Source organism: Blennius ocellaris (assembly GCF_963422515.1).
Source record: "Blennius ocellaris genome assembly, chromosome: 21".
NCBI lineage: Eukaryota > Metazoa > Chordata > Actinopteri > Blenniiformes > Blenniidae > Blennius > Blennius ocellaris.
In genome coordinates this window covers 6,049,164-6,065,422 of record NC_137670.1, presented here as the reverse complement: position 1 = coordinate 6,065,422, position 16,259 = coordinate 6,049,164, and the positions used below count along the sequence as shown (strand labels likewise).

General features: G+C 40.5%; 2 protein-coding genes across 3 annotated transcripts; both read left to right on the top strand.

Annotated features, from left to right (window-relative positions):
- Positions 1 to 2,905: 2,905 nt before the first annotated feature.
- Positions 2,906 to 10,677, top strand: hlfb (HLF transcription factor, PAR bZIP family member b). Of its 2 annotated transcripts, none has more exons than XM_080517548.1 (4): positions 2,906 to 3,186; positions 4,157 to 4,483; positions 6,841 to 7,055; positions 7,944 to 10,677. In XM_080517548.1, the coding sequence occupies exons 1-4, from the start codon at positions 3,081 to 3,083 to the stop codon at positions 8,157 to 8,159; spliced, it is 864 nt and encodes a 287-aa protein (XP_080373674.1). In that variant the 5' UTR covers positions 2,906 to 3,080; the 3' UTR covers positions 8,160 to 10,677. The 2 variants fall into 2 exon arrangements, with proteins under 2 accessions (XP_080373674.1, XP_080373673.1); XM_080517547.1 differs by having other exon boundaries at positions 7,941 to 10,677.
- A 2,242-nt stretch (positions 10,678 to 12,919) lies between these two features.
- smim36 (small integral membrane protein 36) lies at positions 12,920 to 13,255 on the top strand (the record flags this gene model as incomplete). The annotated part of the gene is made up of 1 exon (XM_080517414.1): positions 12,920 to 13,255. The coding sequence occupies one exon, from the start codon at positions 12,920 to 12,922 to the stop codon at positions 13,253 to 13,255; it is 336 nt and encodes a 111-aa protein (XP_080373540.1).
- Positions 13,256 to 16,259: the final 3,004 nt, after the last annotated feature.

Sequence of the window (16,259 nt, the reverse complement as noted above, 5' to 3'; positions counted from 1 at the left end):
AAAAGTTGCAAAACATCTGTAAAAATCAGCAACGCAAATAGAAAAAGTTACAACAAAACTACAGAAGTTGCGCGTGTTTGCATGAGATTAAGATCTCAGGTATCCGCTGGTTATTACAAATAACCACTGGTCTCTCGGTAATACTGATACCATGACTTTGAAGATTACTGGTCTATTAAATGACATAAGAAAAGTCAGGCGACTTGCTTTCAACATCTGAAAGTTCAATACTAATGTAAGTTTATATAACGTTTACTTTAATTCCCGTTCAAAATTTTCTCATAGAACATTTTTGACGCTTTGTTCGAATAAAATAATGTATTTTTAGTGAATGTTTATGTGAATGAAATGCTGCCATCCTCAGAAGAAATTCCTCTGTTTTTTTATTGCATCATCTCAGTATGACATTGTAACTCACTACTTAGTTTTTTTTTCCCCCTCAACAAACAAACAAACAAATAAATAAATAAATGCTTAAACAAACGTCTGGGACCTCGTCAGCTCTGTGTGTGTTTGTGTTGTTATTCGACTGTAACGTGTTACATAATCCAGTCGGATTGATTCAGACAGCCACGCTTTTTTTTTTTTTTACCATTCCACAGGCTGGTTTGTGATGTCAAAGGTAACTGAATAAAAGTCCGTAGTAATCAGATTACTCTTCACACAGGTCAGGAAAAGACTTGTTTATGTTGTGTTTTGGTCACCTCTGGAGTTTGTGTGTGTGTGTGAGTGTGTGTGTGTGTGTGTGTGTGTGTGTGTGTGTGTTCCTAATGCTCGTGGCTTTGACTATTGATTTTCTGTCCTCGTGAGTGTGGATAAAAATATCCAATGCTCTCGGAAATGCTAACATTGAGACACATACACACACACACACACACACACACACACACACACACACACACAATGCTTGCATGTCTTAAATTGCATTTTTGGACCGATTTTACATCTATAAATACAGAAAAATAATACAAATATGAAGAAATGTTCACTTTTTTGTTGTGAAACAACAACAATAACAATAATAATTATTATGATCATTATTGCAGACACATTACGCAACCTTAAAAATTATTTATATTCTGTCACCCAACATATAGAATTCACAGGTCAAAGGTCACGAACTGCATCCACAGACACAATCAGCAGCTGATTCAGGATCAGAAAACACTTTGCAGCTCCAACACCTTCATCCTTTGTACCCTCACAGTCTCCAGGTACAAGATGCCTTGACGGGGCCCGTTGCCATAGCGACAGCATCCCGGGCAGCCGCTGGAGGCGATGCTTTCAGGGGAAACGGAGAGCGTGCAGGAGGGATGACTCAAACTGTCCTACTTTCACTCAAACCTTGTCACAACGCCGCTGCACCATAGCAACCGCTGTTGCTAAGGAGCTCTTAATGAGCGAGCGGGGGAATCAAACCGTCCACCTGATGACGTGCCGCTCAGAGTAAATAAACTCAGCTTCTTCTGGTGTTATAATACTTCTGCCCTCTCCCACTTTTCCAATGAGTTTCCACTGAATATTTTCTCCTCTTGGAGAAATGTTGTTCTTCTCCAACACTTTGCTTCTTTCTCTAACTTTTATGTTTCCTATTTCTGATATGATTTTCTCGCTCATTGCCGCCCCGCTCTCACCCGCCGGATTTGTTTTTCTCCGGAGCACATGAGGTTCAATGTGACCTGCAGCAGGGGGGGGGGGGAGGGAGGAGGGAGGAGTGCTGCAGAAGGAGGCCTCTGATTGGCTCAAAGTAGGTCAGGCCCGCCCGCCACTGTGAGCGGCATCCTGCGAGCAAGGCCTCCACATCTGATGGAAATCATGAATGAAGCCTGAAAACAAAAACAGAAGTTCAGACCGATGAAGACACGTTGTGGCGACTCCATCCTGTACCTTCAATCACAACCTGTATTCTGTTTTTTATTTTAATATTCAGTCTGTTCATTCCTCTGCCGCGTCTCTCTGGCGGTTTCTCCATCTCTTTTTATATCGTTTAATATTTTGTCTCAATTCTGCTGGTCATAAATGTGCATTCTACTTTTCTGTGTCTCTTATTCTGGTAATCTTCTGATTATTGATATTTATCATGTATTCATATTCTGATAATTTCACTGCCCCTTGTCCATTTTACAGCTGTTTTAGTGTCATTTTGTTCTTTTCTCATTTTCTTTGCAAAAATTTGCCTTTTATGACATTATTCTAGCTTTTTAAACTGTTTCACAAATAAATATCTGATTTGTCTCATTATTAAGTACCACTTTCACCATGTAACCCACTTCACCAGTTTAACATAATAACATGTGACGGACTGTATGTACTAACATTACTCAAATTGAGCAGCATTTCGGGGGAATTGTACTTGAACAAATACTTCCTGAAATAATGTCATTTAACTTTTAAAATCACGTAATCTTTGATTTTGTCATGCGTTTGGAAGTAACACATTACTATTAGTAACCTGAATATTTGCTGTGCATGAATAGTTCGTATGAATGTGATATTACTTAAATGTTCAAAATATTTCACACCATTGATATTAATTTAATATATCATGAAAATGATGTAATATAAATACTCTGTATTGCAGACATATTTTGTTTTATTAATATTTGTAATTCCTGATTTTTTTAAATTTAAAAATGCTATATTTCTCACACCATGTAATCTATATTATTGTCTAGTTAATTACAATAACTCACGATGCGTGTTTGTGTGGGTGTGTGTGTGTGTGTGTGTGTGTGTGTGTGTGTGTCTCGAGGCTGCAGGACGACACCCGAGCAGGTGCAGGTGAGGCAGCGAGGCTCCACGTGCACAGTGAAGGCGTGCGCGCGTGTGGGTGCGCGTGATGTGGAGGGAGAAAGGGAGGGAGACGCAGGCTTGACGTCAGCAGTCCTCTGCGGTCACACGCGGACTAGGAGCTGCTCGGTGCTCCGTCCCCGGCGCTCAGTCCTCGTTGTGTCCAAACTCCTGCAGCCCGCTCTCGGCTCGCTCGTCTCCGCCGCGGACTCGCTCCTCCCGGCGACTCACGCCGCTGTTGTTGTTTTTTTTTCTTTCTTCCCCGGTTCACGGACGGATCGCAGGCGGGCATGATGCAGAAGATGAGCCTGGCTTTCGTACCCGCAGCGACGCACGGAGTGCTGAAGTCTCTGCTGGAGAACCCGGTGAAGCTGCCGCTGCGCCACCATGCCGAAGGTCCGTCTGCACCGGGGCTCGAACCCGTGACCCCACAGGGGGAAAAAAAACTTTTTAACTCGACTCGAGCACGCGCTCATGAGCTCAATTTACACAAGTTGTGTAGCGATGAAGGGCTTTAATGTTTAAATCTTTGTGGTTATATAATTATTATTCAGTCTTTGTATGATTCGAAAACAAATCGAGAGCAAACTCAGTTTAAGTTTCACGCAATAATTATTATTTTATAATAATTTTAATAATATTTTTTAAAACAGTGTGGGCTGTTCGGAACAATAATATATTTTGAATTGAATAATTTTGTTCAACATTAAAGGAAAGTTAGATTTATTTGTTTTTTGAGGGGGGGCAGAATTTCTCCTAAATAACACGTTGGTGGTTGCTGGGACAATTCCTGTGTGGGCTGTTTTACCCCTTCTGCCTTATTTTGGAGCTGCGTTTTACCCCCATGTGCTGTTTGTGAACTAATTTATTCATTTTCCCTTGTATGGAAGCTGTTTTTACCCTTTGTGCACTTCTGTGAGTTTTGCCTCTTCTGCGCTGTTTTGAGTTGTGTTTTGCCCCTTTCAGCCTGTGTGTCAGCAGGAGGGGTAAAACTGCACACAAGATGTAACAATGCTTCTGGAATTTCTAAGGCTTTTTTTTCAAGGAGCGTTTTAGGAATGTAAAAAGGACTTGAAACGCCACTAAAATATCTCTGAAATGCTCCTTGAAAACTCCTAAAACACCCTAGAAACGCCTCCAAAACAGTCTTAGAACACATTTTAGGCCTTCAGAGCTTTTCTGACCTGTTTTGAGCTTTATTTTACCATTTTACTTTTTAAAGTGAAACAGACTGAATATATATATATATATATATATATATAATTTTTTAAATAGACAGAGGCTGCCTGATGTTTCATTGAGTGGAGTAAAGAGCTGTAGATCTGTCCAGTGTGTGACCCTCCTGGCTCCTCTTGTCGCCCTGCAGGGTTCAGCAAGGAGCAGGAGAAGGAGAAGAGTCTGGAGGAGGAGGGCAGCGCCCCCCAGTCGGCCTTCCTGGGACCCACGCTGTGGGACAAGACACTGTCGTACGATGGCGACGGCTTCCAGCTGGAGTACATGGACCTGGAGGAGTTCCTGTCCGAGAACGGGATCCCCTCCAGCCCCTCCCACCACCACCACCACCACCACCATCAGCACGCCACACCGCGCCACGCCCCGGCCCCGGCCACGCCCTCGGTGATGGACCTCAGCAGCCACGCCTCCACCTCCGTCATGTCGCCAAACTGCCTGCACAGCAGCCCGGCCAGAGCAGGTACACCCTGAGGAGCTCCGCCTCCATCGCCGCGACAACCGCGAGATCCCTGTGTCATTACAATGTTGTGGACGAGTCTGAAGTGTTTCTCCTGCTCATTTTAAAAGATTAAAGTGAATGAGAAGTGACAGGAAAGAGCGAAGAGCGAGAAACTCAACTGAAGAGGGACGCTGAGGCTTTTTCAAAAAATGTGATGAACTGTTAATGTTCTCACATTTTTTGAGAGACGAGAAACCACAAGGAACCGTCTCAGAGACTCGTCAGTGAGGTTCCACATCCGCTTATGTAGGATTGAAGTATTAATTAAGTATATTAATTTGTCATTGAGGTACATTTTACTCTACGTATGAATCATTCAGTGGTGGTAAAGCATAGTGTCATCAGCAAAAGGTGAAAGACGAAACAAAATAAGCCCCAGGACGTATCCTTGAGGTACTTTTAACTGGGATTATATTAGCACCAGTGTTGGGTCTAATGTTTACAGATATTCCTCAAAACATTCTACATCCTACACGTCCTCTCAGCTTTTCCTGTGATTTTCTGGGAGCTGCCGTGTTTGTGTAGGTGAATTCTCGCTGCTGGAATCTGTTTTTACCACACACACAAAAAAACCAACCACAGACGGAGGGGCTAAATCTTTGCTTAGAAAAATCAATCAACTCAGTGGTGAGGCGTTCACTGACTCACTGAAGAGGAGGAGGAGGAGGAGGAGGAGAAAATGGGCTGTAAATATCCCGGCTGTCACTGGATTTTTGTGAGTTTCTGCAACTAAATGAGAATGAAATCAACAACAACAAAAATGTATCAATTACTTCAATGAACGTAAAAGAAGAAGACCCGAGAAATATATGAGTTGGGTTGGTTGGCTATTTTGTTGATTTGTTGTTTGCTTGGTTGTTTAGTTTATTGATTGGTTGTTGGTTGGTTGGTTAATAGTTGGTTGGTTGGTTGGTTGACTAGTGGTTGGTTGGTTGGTTAGTTGTTGGTTGGTTGATTAGGGGTTGTTGGTTGGTTGGTTGATTAGTGATTGTTGGTTGGTTGGTTGGTTGGTTGATTAGGGGTTGTTGGTTGGTTGGTTAATTAGTGATGATTGGTTGGTTGGTTGGTTGTTTGGTTGGTTGCTTGATTAGTTATTGGTTGCTTGATTAGTGGTTGTTGGTTGGTTGGTTGATTAGTGGTTGTTGGTTGGTTGGTTGGTTGCTTGATTAGTGGTTGTTGGTTGGTTGGTTGATCAGTTGTTGTTTGTCAGTATAGCTCAATCAGACTTTCTGGCCATCTAGCTCAATAGAAGTATCGTCTGATCCTCGTACTTTCCTGATCCCACTTTCCTTGAACGTCGTCCTGTAACGTGGCTTTATGGTTAAAATACATGAAGATCTTTGTGTCTTCCTGAGTCGTTGATCCTCTTCTGGATGTCCTCTCTAACGGGAGTTTTTACTTTCCTGCGGATTGGTATACGGACAAATTACAGTTTCTCCCCACGAGGCGTTTACTGAACACCGGTTACATCTGTGTTCCTGCTACTCCTGTGGTGTTGCTGCATGAACACTCACACCGAGTTGCCAGTGATGTCCAGCTTCTGGAAAGAAAAAAAAAGCATTATAACCGATTGGCTCAATTTGTGCATGGCCGAGCGATGAGGTGGACAAATACTCTGAGCCAAAAATGTTTCAGTGGTTACAAACGCAGCTCGGAAACAAACAAAAGGTTTTCCTGCGTGACAGTAGAAACATGCGCCGTAACGTTTCCTCTCTGCAAGAATCTGCTGCTGCGTCTCCAAATATAGAAACTTAATCTCAATAATCTCACATATCTGGTTCCCACCTCATGACTGAGGAGGAGGAGGAAGAGGAAGAAGGGGGCAGTGGGAGGAGGGAGTACTAGGAAGAAGAGGAAAGGGGGGGGGGGGGGGGTTAGGCGGCAGTCAGAAGAGGGAGCAGGAGATCTTTATCAAACTTCCATCATGTTTATTCTGATCAGTGTTTCACATTGATCCCAAAATGGAGAGGTCTACGTCCGAACGCTTTTTTAAACTAAAACTGGTTCAAACTCCTGTAAACCAGTCTGAAACTGGTATATAACAAGTCTCAAACTGGTCGGAACTTAATTCAAAGCCAATCTGAAACTGGCTTGAAACGATTGAGACCCGATAAGAATCAGACCTCTGGTCTGATTTTATTCTTTCTGGGTGTTTGTCTCCACCTGGTGGCTGCAGCTGGAATGTCAGTTGTATTAAAGAATTAAAAAATGGAGTGAAATCGACCTCAGACAAAAAAAAACACACCTGAAAGGTCACATGTGAAGTTCTAACCTTGTATATGTGCATCTGCTGAACCCCTCCCCCCCTCTGCTCCCAGTCCTCCCAGGATCAAGAAACACTCCCAGTCCCATCGATCCGGACTCCATCCAGGTCCCGGTGGGCTACGAGCCGGACCCGGCCGACCTGGCTCTGTCCAGCGTGCCGGGTCAGGAGATCTTCGATCCGCGCAAGCGGAAGTTCTCGGCCGAGGAGCTCAAACCTCAGCCCATGATCAAGAAGGCCCGAAAGATTTTCATCCCCGAGGACCTGAAGGTAAGTGGGAGCCGGTTCTGAGCCGAGGGAGTCGTGAAGAAATTACTCATACATTCAGACACTTCTACAGGAAAGTTTTTGAAATAGCGCTGCTTTATATATTATAGATAATCGAATTATATTAAAACACTTTCTAAAGCGGAAAATATGTTTGTTTTTTTTAAGAAAAAAATGGTTATGTGTTCTGATGAAGTCACATCTTTAATTTAGGTGACAAAATAAATACATACATTTTTAAATTAATAGAATCAATAGAATAATTTAATAATTAAACTGTAACCCAATTATCTGGAAAAAATGTTTGTTTATTTGTTTGTTTATTATCTCTCAACATTCTTTTGAATTTGTCATTTTTAAATGATTTTTAAGTAATTTAACCCATTTAAGAAAATTAACTGAAGTCTTCAGACTTGGAAAAAATATTTTTTGTCATTTAAATTCAATAGGAAGCTGTTGTTGTTGTTGTTTTTTTTGTTTTTTTTTATTTAATTTAGATTTTAGAATTTAGATTCTAGTGTTGTCTCAAAATAGTAATATTCCTAAATGGTGGTATTAATGTCAACAAACCTGCAGCTCATTACTGTTTTTTCATTGGTGGAAAACTTTTTTTAGAAATTTTGTCAAAATGACATGCTCTTATTCAGATGACACTGAGTTCTTCTCATCGGTTAAACATTAACATTTCAAAGCAGAGAGTGAAAAATCTGTTGGCAATATTTCATTGATCACCCTCTGATGGTAGCACCCCTCCTGGACCACAGGGGGAAATAGTGAGTCAGTGGCAGTTTTATTGCTGTTCAATCTTAAGGGGCATACCGAACATTTGAAGTAATCCCTCCGTCTCTCTTCAACCACCTCCCCCTCCCCCACTCCTCCCCCTTCGAGCAGGATGACAGGTACTGGGCTCGGCGCAGGAAGAACAACATGGCGGCCAAACGCTCGCGCGATGCGCGGCGGCTGAAGGAAAACCAGATCGCCATCCGCGCCGGCTTCCTGGAGAAGGAGAACTCGGCCCTGAGGCAGGAAGTGGGCGACCTGAGGAAGGAGCTCGGACGCACCAAGAGCATCCTGTCCAAGTACGAGGCGCAGCACGGGCCGCTGTGAAGACACACACACACACACATTCAGAGACCGAGGACACAAGCGTCGTTCACGTTCTGGCAGATTGAAATCAACAAAGAAGTTCTCAGAGTTCGACTTCTCATCAACACAATCAAACTCAGTGACTCTCTGTCGTATGGTTCTTCATGTGATTCTACTATGAATGCACTTATTTTAACTTCAGAGTTCCGCAGGGATCATTGCTGGGGCCCCTGAAGTTCCATTTATCCCGAATACTCAGGCAAAAACTAATGAATGGTTACGTGACGGATGAGTCGGTCGACTGTCTCGAATTTTCCAGAGTTTATTCATTCAAATATCACAACAAAAATATATTAAAAAAACAAACTACTCTATAGTATCTTGATATACCCTGATTATCAAATCCTAAAAATTTTTTTTACATACGTAATATACATGCATATTGTATGTACATACATTGATTTTGAAAAATGTTTTTATTTCTGTCTTTTCAAACAAGTTCTAAAAAAAGAGGAAAATATCTTAAAATATACGAGGAATGTATATCTAATCAAGGATACAGACTTTTTTTTTTTTTTTCATATAATGTGGTGTTCCACAGAGATCAACTCTTGGGGGCCCAAATATCTGAAACACTCCAAAATCAATTAAAAAATGAAATCTCAAAAACACAATTCAAAACATTATTCTACCTTTAGGGTTTTGATTCACACCGATAATTTGCGTTCATTCCAGCCTCTAGTTTCATTACAGACAAGTCAGTTGTTGTTTTCTTATTTGGTGATTTATCGTTTTGTCAAAAAGAACATTTGACGTTTCCATAGTCTATTTACAGTCTATAGCCAAGAAATTATCAATGATTGTATGTATGAATTTCAAACAGTCGACTGTGAAAGTATTTCTGGGTGTAAATGTAAGAAACAGTTTCACTTGGCGTGATTGAGAATAACTGGTTTTTGACACTTTATATAAGATGAAGGATGTGAAAAGCTCCTCTTGCTTGTTGTTTCCATGACAACGGAGTTTTTTCATGGATGATGCAAGGTTGTTTTTTTGTTTTTTTTTCATCTGCAAGTCGATTCAAACACACTGGCATTAGTTCCTCCTCTTCCTCCTCCTCAGCTCATCTCACCAACACCAGCAACTGACCTCTGGTCTTTGACCTTTCATTTCACCTCCTCTTTACTTTGGAGCCACAGACAGACTCTTGCCTCCCCTCTCCCACCTGTCCAGACCTCCTCCTCTTCCTCTTCCTCTTCCTCCTCCTCCTCCTCCTCCTCCTCCTCCTCCTCCTCTCCATTTGTTTGTTGCTCTTGCATCCTTCAGCAGTATTCAAATATTCACAAAAAAACATCAAACTTTCTGACAAATTTAACAAAATAAAAATTCTCAAACTGCCAAGTAACTTTCAATAGAAGCAATTACAAAAAATATGTATGTGAAATCAGCTGTGTTCTTTATTTTCAAAGGAACTGGAACAAAAAAAGTGAATTATTTGTCTTTATTTTCTCGACATTTCATATTTTTTCTCTAAATGTATTTCTTTTTGCTACATTTTAACATTGGTATTTACATTTTTTTCAATGATTAATTTTCTTTAATACCTACAAAAGATTTCTTCCCGGAATTTGATGTTTTTTAATTACCTATAGTTTCAAAAAAAATCTTAAATATTCTACAAAATTCTGACTATTTTCTTCAAATCTAACTCCAAAAAAGTTCCAAAAATTATTGATAACATGTCTTGTAAATTTGAGTTGTAAGATTTTTATGCTGCTCAGTTTTACAGATTTTTTTTTTCCTTTTCTGAGAAATTAAAAACAAATAATTCTCTATTTACCAGGAGTTTCTCATTAAATAAATGTCAAATTCTTTTCAAGTTGTTTCAAAATTTTTATTTTATTATATTTTATTTAAATTTACCATAAAATGTGAAAAACACCCATAGAAGCAGAAACTTTCGTTTTGGGGTTGTTGGCGCAATAGCAGCTTTTTTGTCAGCACCTTTAACTTCACTCGGAGACAAGTGCGCCCCCCGGTGGCCGAGTGAGACATGAATGTATATTTGTAATGTCTTTTACTTCAGTACTCTTGACTACAGACCAAAAAAAAAGAAAAAGATCTGTTATATGAATATAAATATAAAGAGGATATATTGCTATGATGAAAAGGTTTTAATGTTTTTACAGACTGTTTTTCTTGTACAGTCTCTTTTCCTATGTAGATTTTCTCTTTGTGTGTATTTTGGAAAAGTTTTCATCCTCAGAAATGTATAAACTTAAAATAGATATATATGACCAGACAGATGTATAGATATGTGTCAGGTTGATGTGTGGGCATTATGGAAAACCTCCCTGTGTATTTTTAACACATTGGAAAGACCTCGACTTTTCTGTTTTTGCTTTGTAGGTTGATTTTCAGAGGAATGTGTTCAGCCAAAACAGCATTCCTCTCCGCTTGTTTGTTTGTTTGTTTATCAGAGTTGAGATTTTTCTTCTCCTGTATTTTAAAGAATATTAAAGAAAAAGTTTGTCTCTTTGTCGACTTTGTCTCACTTCAAAAGAAACGGTCTGAAAAAGGGCCAAACATGGATTAGGGGGGGTGAGAAGCCAACTTTAATCAAAATAACTGCAGTTCCGGATCTGTTCACTAGGTGTTACTGTTTCATTAAAAATAAAGAATGTCATCTGAGTCAGATAGAAATGTAAAGCAAATGCAAAGTGGCTCAAATAAACAGTAACAAACGTTGATGGAGATGAACATCGTTGCATGTTATTTTACAGATGGCCAGCAGGTGGCAGCATGCCACTGAATGTGCAAAAAAAAACAACCTTGTGTTTTAGAAACGTAAAAAATCATAATAAAAAAAACAACTCTAGCTGCCATTATTTAATCAATATAATCAGGTTTTGTATTTATCAGTGATATTAATGCGAAACAAAAATCTTGTGGTCCTCATCAACTTAAACAAAATATCCTTATCTACAGTAATGTGGAAAAGTGCAGTAAATTCCACACAAAAAAAAAGGTTGTTCAGAGTCCTTCAGGATGGAAGGACATGTCCCAGGTTGACGTCCTGTTTGGTTTTTTTCAGCCATCTGCTGTCTGGTTTTCCTTTTTTTTATAAAAAAAAAAAAAAATATATATATATATGTATATGTATATATAGATATGTGTGTATATATATATATATATATATATATATATATATATATATGCAGATGGAGGTCTTACTGAATGTCAGTGCAGGAAGCATTGGCCTTGATCCTGACGGCACTTTAACCCCTTTGTGTGCAAACGAGTTCTGTCTCAGACACAAAGTGTCCCGTTTTAAAGACGTCCCATTTTTACTCCATTAAACAGCATAAAGAAAGAGGCCATAGCAGCCAGTGATGTGCATGACACGCTTTTATTTAGTTTGACCAGTGCTGAATGTCTAGTCACAAAACATGCAGACACTGTTTCGTTTCACACCTAAATCAGTTTGACTGCAGTTCTGTTTCTCTTCAGTAGGATTGTCTTTAGAGGAGCTCTCAGCTCTTTGTGACCGTTTATAGAGTTTGCTGGTGACAAGTCTTATATTGAGCCTAATTGTTGTATACCTTGGGGGAAGTCTTTGGATTACTTTGTTATAGCCTGGTTTATTCAAAGACAATTTAAAACTGGGCCTAAACTGGTTCCAAATGTGCCCAAAAAAAACAGTCCAAAAGCCAGTTTCAAACCAGTTGAGATATCCAATTCAGAGGCCTCCAATGACCTCTTTCAAAAATAACCCAAACCAATTTCCAACCAGTCCAAAAACAGTTTAAAATGGTTTTGAAACCAGTCTAAAAGGCAGCCTAAATCCAGTCGAAAAGCAGTTTGAAAACAAGTTCAAAAACCAGTTTCCATCCAGCCTTAAACCATTTACAAACCAGTTTCAAAAGCAGTTTCGTAAGAGTCCAGTGACCTCTTTCAAATGAGACCTAACGAGTCCAAAAACTGCTTCAAACTGGTTTGAAATCAGTCTAAAAGCACTTTTAAACCAGTTCAAAAGCCAACTGAATGGCATCCCAAAATCAGTCAGGAAAACTCTTTCTAATCAGTCCATAACCAATTTCAAACCAGTTTCTTAACCAGTCCAGCAGTAAGTTTCGTACCAGTTTGAAGGCTGGTGTCGGGCAGATTGAAGGTGGGGGGGGTCTACCTCGGGGGTGAAAAAGCCCCTCAGCAGAATGTTGCGCGTGCTCACTCTGATTTGCTTTTAGTGTGATTTAATTTCAGATGTGGACTGCGGTGGCTCGCGGTGACATCACGCAGCGCCTGTTTAATTTGGGTTACGTGACGAGATGTGCTGACAGGTGTGCGCCCGCGCCTCCATTTGGCTGAGTGTGGCTCGGTTGGCGGCGCTCTAAAGTGTCCGGCCGCTGAAATCAAAATGGCAGCTTAAGTTATTAAAACTGAGCAGCTTTCATCATCATTGGCTGCCGGGAGTCCAGGTCGGGGGATTAATGTCTTTTAAAGCCTCACATTCACCAGCCTGCTGTCACCCAACCCCACCCCCACCCCCACCTCCACCCCCAACCCCCTCCTCTCATCCTTCATTTCACCCGACGCCGCTCTCTTTATGCTCTTTCTGCTCTCTTTCTGCTCGCTCTGTCTCTCTCTCTCTCTCCAACTGGCCGTCCGTCCCTCACCACGCTCTCCTTCTTCCCCGTCTCGGGTGCTGATATCTCACTGACCCACCCCACCACCCCAGCCGCCCACCCCCCCGGACCCGGGGCGAGATATGAGGCGCCATCATGGGTTTTATGGAGTTCTACCTGGAGATTGACCCCGTCACCCTCAACCTCATCATCCTGGTCGCCAGCTATGTCATCCTGCTCCTGGTCTTCCTCATCTCCTGCATCCTGTACGACTGCCGCGGCAAGGACCCCACCAAGGAGTACGCCCCCGACAATGCCCCGCCACCACCCACGCAGTCGCCCATCCGCCTCGTGGTCATGCAGAATTCGCCCGCCTCGTCTCGCTACGAGCCCAACAACACAGCCGGCCACGGCGAGCCACCCACCCCCGACCTGAGCCGGGACCGAGGGGAGAGGGAGCGCGAGAGGGAGAAGAGGAGCACGCTGGTCTGAGGAGGAGGAGGAGGTGCCAAAGTGTCATCACTTTGTACAGGGTTTCTATTCTCTGACTCTTATTTGAAATCTTATCCTCCCTGGACAGTGTGGATGAGGTCCTTGGGAGTCAGCAGGAGGTAAGAATCAGGTGATGAAAAGGTGGAAAAGTACCTGTATAAATTCAAAGTACAAAGAAAAACAAAACAAAGAATTTTTTTTGACTGGTATTAATGATACAAGTTCTTGTTCATAAGATTGATTTAGAAATATCGATATAACACCTACATTACGTTGAGAATATAAATAATCTACAGAAGCTGTAAATGAAAAAAACTTAGTTATACCACAATAAAATGATATTCTGAATTTAATATTTCAATTAATTATTGACAAAATACAAAAAAAATTAAAGTGTTACTATAAAACCTTTAATATCAACATAACAGTTGCATCAGTAATGAAAAAAAAACTGCAAAATTATAACAGAAATGAGTTAGGCGAGAATTATTGTATACAAACTGCCAAAAGAAAAATGGATTTTGGTTGACATTTATTATTTAAGAAATGTATTCCAACAAGTGTCCGTGTGGCTGTATGTTGAAACTGGGGACACACACCTCCCAGTTTTATTAACATTCTGGGAACACACACACCTGCCAGTTTACTATGAAGGTGGGGACACACACCTGCCAGTTTTTTAAACATACTGGGGACACACACCTGCCAGTTTACTAAGAAGGTGGGGACACACACCTGCCAGTTTTATTAACATACTGGGGACACACACCTCACAGTTTACAAATATACTGGGGACACACACCTCCCAGTTTATTCATCTACTGGGGACACACCTCTCAGTTTACGAATATACTGGGGACACACACCCGCTAGTTTAGTGATGAAATAGGGCCACAAACCCATCTGATTTCCAACAAAGCGGACACACAGATCTGTCGATTTACGGTGTGAGTGAGAAAAATACATCTGTCAGTTTAGCAACCAATTGGAGACCCACACCTCTTAATTTAGCAACAAAATGGACACGCACACTGGTTCGTTTACCAATGAGGTGCAGACTCAAAGCAAGTATGTATTAAATGTTTTGGACCCACACTTCAGTCAATTAATACACAGTATAGGCACTCTTGACTTCTTGGAACTTGTCAATTTACCAAGAGTTGTGACACACACACACACACACACACACACACACACACACACACACACACACACACACACACACACACACACACGGTTTGTGTGGCACAAAGCAACAAATCTGCCGAACAAAATGTTTCTGTCCGACATCACTTCGGGTACAGTGGCTGCATCAAAAACACTGAGTAGTGCTCGCCGTCTGTCCCATGAGGATTAAAAACAAGATCAAAACCATGAGAGGAAACAAACTGAGGGGATTTGTTGGTTTGAAAATGGCCGATGCAAAGTTGAGAAAAAGAGATTTGTGTGAAAGGACCTGCAGCTGTGCATGTGATCATTAGTGGCAGTTCACTCTGCCGAGGACATCTGTTCCATACAATCATACATAAATATGGGACACATCCAGGCTATAATCCATCATACATATGCACAAATACATGGAAATCAATGGCGAGCATCACACTGGGTTTCTCAGTGTGACATTGATGGAGGTCGTAGACAGCTACTGTTTGTTAATCTCATCATCAGCTAACATGAACCTCATTAGTTAGTTAAAGCAATCTATTAGTTTCTGATCTGCTGGCACTTAATAGACTGAACGTTTTATCCTTTCCTCCAGCTTTAACACTTTGCAAATGTGCACATTAATGAATGTAATGCTCTCAATATTATCCCGAAATTAGCAAATATCGGATGCTTCCTGCAACATCTGCACATGGCAGCTTTGAAAAGATCAGATTATCTCATGATATGGATTTTTAAAAGGAAAACAGCATCAAGTCATTAAAACACCATTAAACTGTCTGGCTTTCTCTGTTGGTGGTAAATGTTCCGACATAATGCTCCTAATTTGAACGTATAAGTTATGATGAGGGCTAAACTACTTATTCATTGAATTCACTTGTTTTGTTTTTTTTAGTCTCATAATGTATGTAACTTTAAAGACATTTTCATGCAGAAGACTGAGAACTCCATGTCTTTGGTTAGTTTTATCAAAATGGGATGATTTGAGGTTAAAACAGATATTTGCCAGTGACGGTGGCAACCATCACAAACGTGATTCAGTAAGGTGATATAATGTAAATAAATAAAATTCAACCTTGATACAAAAAAAAGTCTTGTTGAAGGGACACCTGAATATGCTATAACAAACTAATGGACTCACACAAATGTATAAAATGTATAATGTATAACACAACAGGGCATCACATTCATGTTCAGTTAAAGTCTATATAAATAAATTGGTGTGTGAACGTGTGTGAATGGGTGAACGTAATTGACGATGTAAAGTGTGTTGCAACTGCTCAAGTAGTTGAAAAAGTGCTATATAAGCAAAAACCATTTCCAGTTTCAGAAATCAAACATGAATGAAATTAATCAAGAGATAAAAAAATCTTTTAAAGCTAAATTATTTGCAAAATAAAATTATGAAATAAAACATTAAGTAAATCATTACATTATGTAAACGACTAGAGCAAATCTAATAATAATTTTGACATGAAGCGCATAAGAAAAGTTGTTTTCAAAAAGCTGAAAAAACATTTACTAAACTGAACCCAGGCTGTTTGGTTTTCATCTGATCCTCATGTAGAGGTTTTTTGCTGGTATTATTAAAAGTTTTAGTAGTTTAATAGATTTTTTTTTAAAACACGTGTGCTGAGATGTTCCTGCCGGCAATTGACGTCTCTGAACTCTTTGAAATGAAGCTGATCTCCATGTGGAAACGGTCATAAATGTCTTGGTCTGATTTCACCACAGATGTTTCTTTCCCTGTTTGACTGGAGAACATCTTCAGGCAGGATGATTACTTCTCCTGCAGGAGTACGGAGATGAGACCATGACTGTTTAATATAAATCATGTTTA